This window comes from Lepidothrix coronata, unplaced genomic scaffold, assembly GCF_001604755.1.
Source record: "Lepidothrix coronata isolate B3197 unplaced genomic scaffold, Lepidothrix_coronata-1.0 Scaffold13, whole genome shotgun sequence".
Taxonomy (NCBI): domain Eukaryota; kingdom Metazoa; phylum Chordata; class Aves; order Passeriformes; family Pipridae; genus Lepidothrix; species Lepidothrix coronata.
In genome coordinates, this window is record NW_016690193.1 from 4027516 (window position 1) to 4036877 (window position 9362).

General features: G+C 38.0%; 1 protein-coding gene across 18 annotated transcripts in view; it reads left to right on the forward strand.

Annotated features, from left to right (window-relative positions):
- Positions 1-9128, forward strand: part of TRIM2 (tripartite motif containing 2) — a 90872-nt gene extending 81744 nt beyond the window's left edge. For all 18 annotated transcript variants that reach the window (XM_017805875.1, XM_017805872.1, XM_017805874.1 and 15 more), the window contains 3 exons: positions 277-347; positions 3533-3673; positions 4685-9128. In XM_017805875.1, the coding sequence (XP_017661364.1) occupies positions 277-347; positions 3533-3673; positions 4685-4837 (365 nt within the window). In that variant the 3' untranslated portion in view covers positions 4838-9128. The remainder of the gene's footprint in view (positions 1-276; positions 348-3532; positions 3674-4684) is intronic.
- The last annotated feature ends 234 nt before the right edge of the window (positions 9129-9362 follow it).

The following is a 9362-nucleotide window of genomic DNA, read 5'->3' on the forward strand; positions in this document are numbered from 1 at the left end:
CAAGAGAGGGAGAAATGAACAATGCTTTTGGTAACAATAGCTGACAACTGGTTGAAAAAGAAACTGTGTTTACAAAAAGCATCCTGAGCTTTAAAAAAAAAAAAAAAGAAATAAAACTACTCCTACTTTGAAACTGGTATTCCCAATTTGACTGTTATTGCTCAGAAGCCAAACAATATCCTGGCAGGCTGAATTTATTTTTTTTCAATTTAACAATATTTTTTGTTTTAATGCTACTGTTATTTTTTTTTATTTTTTTCTTCTTCTGCATTGCAGGTCCTCATTTTGCAGCTGTAAACAGCAACAATGAAATCATCATTACAGATTTTCATAACCATTCTGTCAAGGTACTGTCAATTAATGGCAAATTGGAAAGTTGCCATTTTTATTTTATCATGGTACTTTCTTGGGGAATATTAAGTATTGCTAAAGCCAAAGAGATCAGACTCCATATATATGAGCTTTGATATAAGGACATGTGGTGGGTTCACCTTGGCTGAACGCCAGGTGCCCACCCAGCTGCTCTATCCCTCCCCTTTCCAGCCAGACAGGGGAGAGAGTAAGGTGGGAAAAGAAAACAACATAAATCATGGGTTGCAATAAGGCAGTTTATATTCATGCAAAAAAAGAAAGCAAAAGCAGCGTGCGTGCGCACAAAGCAGAAGCCAGCAGTTAATCTCTACTTCCCATAAGCAGCCATGATCAGCCACTTCTCTGAGAAGCAGGGCTCCAGCACACATAATGGTTGTCAGCAGGCAGCTGTCAGAGACAGTGAGTGCCTCCGGTCCTGCTCCTTGCGTCAGCTTTTATATCTGGGTTGACATCCCATGGTATGGAATACCCCCTTGGTCAGTGTGGGTCAGCTGGCCTACTTGGGTCCCCTCCCAGGATCTTGGCCTCGACTGAAGAAAGAATGTTACAGTGCTGATGCTGTGCTCAGCAGTAGCCAAAACATGGGCGTGTTATCAACACTCCTCTAGCTACCAATGCAGAGCACGGCACTGTGAGGGCTACTATGGGGAAATAAATTCCAGCTCAGCCAGACCCACCACAGGACAGCATGTTCAGAGAACTTTACATGCAGTGCATTTCTTAGTGAAGATATAGTCCCTTGCCTTTGGTGTCGCTATAATGGCCTCTAATTCAACTGCTCAAACATAAGCTGTACCTCATACAAATAATTTTGACTTAGGTATTAACATTTTATTAGCACTTTACCAGCACTTTACCAAACCCGTTATTGTCCCTATGTTCTGTCCTATTTTAAGAGTCTGGTAACTGCTTTTGAATTTCCCAGTAAGAGCTTTCCACATTTCTAGCTGAACAAAGTTATAACAAAGTAAAGATACGTGACAGTCTTCAAATTCCACACCTGTAAGCTTTAAGATTACCGGATCCATTTACAATCAGATCTCTTAAAAACTGTGTAACCATTGGTTTTCATTCAGTACCTCCTGCATTGGGCAGAACTGGCCACTAGTCCTTACACCCACGGGAAGTCCTGACTCATGGCCTGTTAAAACACTCATGGTAAGATAGAGAAGTATATTCGTTTGTCCCAATAATAAACCAAAACAAGGATACATGTGTCGAGAGGTCATGTGTTGGAAAGTGTATATGAAGGAGATAAAGGCCATTTCAGAAATTACTCACCTGTGCATGTTTGTTCTCAGGCATTCCCTTTCAGACGCTTTCCATGTGTGCTCTTTTTCCCCTCCTTCAACATGAAGCAGCATCAGGTGGACACAGGCAGAATGCTGTCCTATCTGGGTTCTCAGGCCACATGCATCAAGTCCCATGCACCAATGAAATGCCTGAGATTTCACCTAATGGATGCCTATTTTGATTGAACTCAAATATGGACCCTCAGTTCAGTTCTTCACTGTTCATAACTGCAATGATAAATCTTACATATTCACCTGAAATAGGAAGTTGCTGCCTAAACATAAACACTTTCATGTCCTGAGCAGTGCTGAATCATCTACCTTTTGAACAGCAACCTTGCTTGCGTATCGTTTTGGAATTTGTGAGGAAGTAGCAACTCGTGGTTTGGATTACAACACAGAAATCAAGACTGCTGCAGGAGCCTTAAAGCAGACTGTTTAGCAGCAGGATGCCTATGATTCCATAAATTACCCCTCCACAAGCATGGCTTGCCTGGTAACAAGAATGCCTGGAGAGGCTTAACAACAAGGGCAAACTAAAATGAAAAAAAAGCAAGTGAAGACGTGTAAGAAGTGTGGCATCTTAGCAAATTTATAATTATTACATTTCTAATGAGAACAGAGTGTTCCCATCTGTCTCTGGCATGACTCAGTGGGATAAACATGTTATTTGTTACAACTGGGTGCTAACTGGAGAAGATTCTTATTTTTGTAGTGCTGTCTAAATTGGTACAGATAACTGTTGACACTCTGGAGAGCAGAGTGTATAATCTGGGAGCAGAGTATATCTTGTTTTAAATAATAAATTAATTTATAAATAACTAAATAAATTAATTTCACTCTTCTGGGTCCCAAAGCCTCTTCCTGCCACCAGTGTTTTGAATTAAACATGCTCACTCAGCAACATTATTCTCCCTCCCCCATTAACCTCCAAGCATGTTCCTTCCCTCAGGCATCTTCTATGGAAAATCCTGCACAATGTAGGCTTCTCTCTCATTTGGTCACTTTAACCCAAGGAGAGAGCAATACATCTTTGCCTGTTTTTTTCATTAGTTGACTTTTTTTCTATTTTCTTTAATCACCTGAGGCACCAACCAAGTACATCATTAATTTCCCTTCCCAAATGCTTTTTCTCTGTTCACTGTGGGTGTTCAAGAACAGGATGATTTCCTTGGATCTTCCACCTTATTAGCACTTGGCACTTGTCAGGTCTTTGCATTTTCTTGTGCAAGCCACAGTCAGTCTCTAAGAACACAGTTGGACCTTGTGCTATAGCTGGGCCTGAGTCCAAAGTGGCCCAAAATATTTTAGAAATGGCTATGGTATTATGTAAGTGACAAATTCTGTATCTCAGTTGGTCCCACTGGTGCATTCAGGTCACTGACACAATAGTCATTGACCAGTTCCATCTTTCTACTGTCTAAACCTGTTACCATCACAGAGAATTCAGTTGCTGAACTGTCCATACAGAGAGCAGCATGCCATGATTCTCAGTGTGTGTTAGATTATGGAAGTCAGAGAAGGGTGTATCTGCTTCGCTGTGTTTCAGTTCTACAGAAACACAGAACCCAGTGCTGCATCTGCCCTCAGCTCTTTTTAATTCAAGATGGGCAATGTGTAGAAGGGTTCTGGGGCTCTTCGCCTCTGTGTTTGAGCTGAATCAGATGTTAAGTGGGAAGGGAAAGACTGTACAGTGTAATGGAGCTGGAGGGAGAGATGGATACCTTTTCTCCCGTCTTCTCTGTGTGTGTGTGTGTGTGTTCCTGGGGAGTCTTCAACTCTTACTGTCATTGGCAGGTGAACTGGTACTAGTAGAATACTAATATTGATGCGATGCCATATTCAGGTTTATGTTTTAACCCATACAGGTATTTAACCAGGAGGGAGAATTCATGCTGAAGTTTGGATCAAATGGAGAAGGAAATGGACAGTTTAATGCACCAACCGGAGTAGCTGTAGATTCTAATGGAAATATTATTGTAGCAGATTGGGGAAACAGCCGAATACAGGTAGAAATTTCCATATTTCAAAGGTGCTTGATTAAGAAAACTAATGGATTGATAACTCTGGCCACTGAAGTCTTCAGACTGCCCAAGATACACGATGGCAAAAATTAGAAGTGATGTGGTTTCTCACCTTTTATATGCCTCATTCCTAGCCTGTCCACTTTTAAAACTGGTGGTGTCAGATGATAGGCTTTCCAGTGTGACTGCTAGCAATTCTCATGGTCACTGTGACCAAGGCTTTTGTCTGCAAGTAGTTCCCCAAAAGCTATTTGATGACTTATGCAACTTGCAAGCATTGCTGAGATGATAGTAATTTATAATCACCGTAACAGAAGATTGGAGACATGGTGGAAAATATGTAAAAGCAAATGACCTGAGGCAAATGCAGCAGATTTTTATCATCTTTTTAAATATTGAGAAACTATTCTGCTTTTAAGTTATGAGAGTTGCACTCTTTTTATCTTTCAAGTGCTAATCACAAGGTCTTCTTATTTGCCAAAGAATACCCAATAAATAACTAAGTGTATGTATTATTTCCACTGAATACATAAATGAGGGATCTGCCTATGAGTTGTTCTCAGGAAGCACTATCAACAGGGTAAACAAATTCCTGTTTTTTTTCTGTGTGGGAACCTGAGTCACGCTAGCCACAACAGTAATATTTGTTAGGAAAACAACATGTTGGTTGAGTTCCTGATTGAGTTTGATTTATTGTAGTTGCCTATTTTTAGAACAAGGAACAGCCAAGGTGCTTTTTATTATTATTATTTCATTGTGTGTTTAATTCTTGCCAAAGATCCTGACAGCTTTAATTAGCTCTTTTTAACAAGAAATACATTTGTATATAAACTTGCATATTATGAGATAACAGAACAGATTTTGCCCTTGTTTGTTCTAGTGTATGTCAACTGTTTCAGAGATGAGAAGTATAACAGTATAATTGAGAGCAGACTTGTGTCCGCTATTTTTCTTTTTTATTCATAACATTTACTCTGTGCTTTCTCACCCTCTAAGGTTTTTGATGGAAGTGGATCATTTTTGTCCTACATTAACACCTCTGCTGACCCACTTTATGGTCCCCAAGGTCTGGCCCTTACTTCAGATGGCCACGTCGTAGTTGCAGACTCTGGAAATCACTGCTTCAAGGTCTATCGATACTTACAGTAGCAATGAGCTCTGGAGCTGGATAATCACTCACCCTTAAGAAAAGACTGGTCCTAGAGATCCAATGCAAGATATCTCCTACTTTGAGTTCATTTTTAATAATGAAGGAGTCTCTTATGGACTTCCTGTGATAATTTCCAAACTTACCTTGTTTACATAGGACTTGCACATCTTATGTTTCTCACTGAACTTTTTGTTGCAAGGGTTAATAAAAAAAGTCTTCTTTCACTGAATTCATAAAGACAATGTGAAATTAAACACAAACTGCAAGCTATGGAACTGGAATTAACTAATTAGGCAAAAATGAGAAAAGTTTGGGAAAAGTCCCCAAAGCTTTTTGATGACTGCGAAGGGTAGCTCCTGCTCAGACCTTCCAAATTTAAAGAAGTATCATTCTTATGCATTATTTAACCCAGAGGTGATCCTGGGAATCTTCTAGATCTCATTATCATGGTAGGTATTACACTTTTAACATTCTTCAGTCTTAGTATCTATAACAAGTAGGTCTTTTTAGTATAAGGTTAAGTCTCACAAAATCCGTCTAGCTCTAACTGTCAGACCTAACACAGCTCAACGTTTAGCACTATGAGGATCAATGCAAATTCCCTGCTCACGTGGAATTAATGAAGGATTGTTTCGTATGCTTGTTTTTCACTTTTCCTCTTGCTCAATGTGCAGGAAGGACTTTGCAGAGACCGGACATTTCTAAAGCTCTGGAAAAACTTAATTGTAGCGATACATTAATGGGAACGGAATTTCTGTATAATGACAGACCTTTTGACACCAAACTAGTTCATTAGGATCAGGGTTATTACAATGTCAACTCAATTAACCTCATATGTGCCACTCTTTCGTATGTGTTCATTGCCATGTTTCCTTGCGGCAACTCATTGTATTAACCAATAAAATAAAATGCAGCATCACACAGGACAGAAAGCCAGAGAGGTACCCCTGTGGAGGACCTACATTGTACAACCAAAGGAACTGTGGAAAACAGAGGTTGTATAGGAAAGCCAAGGGTTACCAAAGCTATTTGTTTTTATGTGAGAAAAAAATACAAATAAGAATGAATTTGAACCAATTCCTGAAGTCCTTCATTAAAGGGAATTTTGTTAGAGGACAAAATAAGGACTAGGAGATTTGTTCCGATTTGTTTGTATGTATGTATGTATGTACGTATGTATGTATGACTGATTGACATAAAAATTAAAAAAAAAGTAAATGTGGGTTATTTCAGCAAACTGGAACGTATGTATGACATTTGACAATGGCAGTACTCTGAAAAATGTCCCTCCTCCTTCTGCCAGATCTCTCTTCTGTGTTCTTTGTTAAAGTATTAATTTAACTGGAAATGCTTACAGTCATAGTTCTGTTTTTAATGTTTGGTTTGTTGAAGTTTTTTAAGTGCGAACTTGTCCTTTTTAAAGTAGCATTTGCTTTATTATTTCTAAATCCAGTGGTCAAGGGATAAATTGCTACTGTAGCCTAATGTAGATAGAGTGGTGCTCCCTCTTAAATCTTACTTGAGAAGCTGGTGAGCTTGCTGCCAATGCCTACAATGGCCTGGGAAGTGCTGTCTTTCTTTTCTCATTTTTAGGCCTTGAAACAAAAGGGCATTGGGTCAGAAATGAGGGAGTATTTTAAGCATGTCTTCAAAATGCAAAGAAATCTTTGATAAAATTACTTGTTAAAAGTATTTGTCTTATTTCTAAAAGGTTAAGGTGGTTGTTTCAATGAATTTGAGAAAATTAATGGTTTTTTTGTAAAGTTGCATTTGACTTGTAAAAATGCAGACCCCAAGGTTCTTAAATGGGGAACTTGTCTGGTTTTAAATTACTTTTTCTTAAAGATATTTCCTTCTCTTTCCCTTGTTTATTTTTGCACATAGAGCCAATGTATGAATTTTCATGCAAATATAAGTTTCCTTATTTCATTGGAATAAATATTTTGTGCATGAAGCTTAAGGTTGGACTGTATAATGCAGCTGAGAAACTGATGGTAACATTTATGGAATATTAAAACTCAAGTTTGTTATTACCAAGAGAATGAAATATCCTCTGCTTGAACTGAGTTTGTCCTAAAATTCTGAAGATGGTATCTCAGTCATTACACAATAAACTGTCCTATCAAAATTTAACAAAGTTGTAGATCAGATTTTCATTCCAAGTGTCCTTATAAGCAACCTTCTGGTAAACAAACAATTTCTGATATTGGAAGGTCTTTAAATGGCACATTTATTAATGAAGACAAGGTGTGTAGCATTTTAACTTTATTTATTAGCAAAGAGAAGGGGTTGCACAGATTCTATGAGATAAAAACTTTAAGAGAAAATGAAATGTGCTGTTGCTGTCAGTTATATCTAGTTCCAAATATGGATTTTTATAATACAATGTTACTAAACTTGCATGCTTACCGTAACTCAGAAAGCATCGCCAAATCCTCTGCTTTCAGGAACTTTGAGAAGCATAGAAATCAGACCCTAACCTATATATCAAAACATATACTTAATACTGTACTATTTCATGTACACACTTTTCTTCAAAAGCTTTTCAGTCCCTTTGGTCCAGCATTGTTTACCATGATTTTATATAACCCTTGTCAACCCAGTCCATCCTGATGAAATACGGAATTCTGCACACAACCCCGTTACAACCCAGCTAAAAGCTATTAGGGAGTTTGTGGATTTTTTCTTAAAATTAAGTAGTCCTTTTTCAGGACTTTTAGACATTATCACCAGAGAAGCACCTGAAAAATGTCACTAATTTCAATTTCCTTCTGATAGCAAATGCGGCCAATTACGATTTCAAATTCAGTGGCATTCCCTTCCAAGGTCTGACCTTATCTGCCTGGCACTGGTACACTGAGAAACACATTGCTTTTACAGTGTGCTTCTGAAGCCAATTTCACTAAAATGCTTGGCTTACAAACCTTACAAAGAGCCACCAAAGCAGAAATTCTGTACTAAAAAACTGGCAGATGTTTTTTCTCATCTAATTAAGGGAACTTCAGAATTGCACTACGTGGTTTGCTGAGTTGTTAGCATTTATTAAAGGCTTTATAGGCACGCTGCTGCCAGACTTCAGGTATAACCAAATGTTCCCTTGCTTTCCCTGGAATGCTAATTGACTAGCAGCACAGCATGAATGGTGAAAGTATGTGCTTCATTTAACTAATCTTCAACTCAAAAGTAATCTCAAAAGGTTATTAGATCTTGTGTCATTTGGAGCATTTTAGGACAAACTAGCCAACTGCATTTTCATTGTTTTGTGAATAGAATAAAATAAAAGGATCTGTTCAGATAAATCCAATACAAGCAGTAGGAGATTTTTTACATAGGCTAAACCAGCACCAATGTAGCTGAAAAAGAAATGGAAAATGGTTTAGGCACACATTTGCCTAATGAAGGTGGATAGTTATTTATTAGTACATGCACATCTGCTCTGTAAAAGCTAGAGGGCTTTTGATTTTATGTTGATATTTTTTATAACTAAGGATCTAGTGTTGCCATGAGAACTATAAGTGCCCAATATGTTCTGTTTGTTATAAAGAAATGACTTTCAGTTGTGGGAGACAGCTTGTTATGAAATCATGATGTACATGGAAAATTTTCTTCAAGAATTGTGAGCCGTGATTATTTGTGGAAAGTGTGCAAAAGGTATTTATGCTACAGAGGGGGAAGATTCCTAACAGGTCCTGTTATTTCTGACACAGGTACAGCACTTCAGTTGATGTTTGTGAGCAACACAGCCTTAACCCTAACACTTTTGCTTTGGCTTTATGACATGGGAATGTTCCCTCAGATGCATAGTGCAGCAACCCCTGTTAGAAATCTCTACAGTTGATATGCTGCAGCTTTCCAGTTCTAGGAGTGAGTGGGTTTTTTTCATGTGTTTTTTTTTTTTAAGTTTTTGTACATTCCATCTTTGTAAGTCAATCTCATATGTTTTGTGTATATGTAAGCCTTGCACTCTCTTGAAACTCATAATGAAATATTCTTCTCACTTGTTGTTTTTTTTTTATTGTTGTTGGTTTTGGTTCTTTTTTTTTAATCCCTATGAGGCTAAATACAACCTTTTTCTCCTTAAGGTCAAGGATGAAAGATGTGTATCAAAGTGTTTGTGTGTGTGTGTGTGTAGTTTTAGCTTCCTGTGTGCCACAGTATTCTTGATGCTTTAGCCAACAATTAAAAAAAAATTACTCTGTCTTGGAAATGTAGGAAAACCAGAGTCAAATGTGTACCTTTACCACGCACAAAAATTTCAAATAATAAAAATAAAGCTTGTTTCCTCCGTTATTTTCATGGTTGAGGATTTATTTCTGATATGTCTCATATTCACTGTCTGTAAAAGTAGCTCCATAATGCAGGAAGACAGGTAATTTTTTCCAGTTTTTTTCCCTGACACCACAGGTCACAAGAAAACTGATTTTTTTTTCATAGATGTTAGGCTTTTACGTAGACACAGAGGAGAGAGGGACTTGAGTTGTTCTTGGGAAGAAGGTGGAGAGTTGGAGCTTCTTGTCTCCTCCT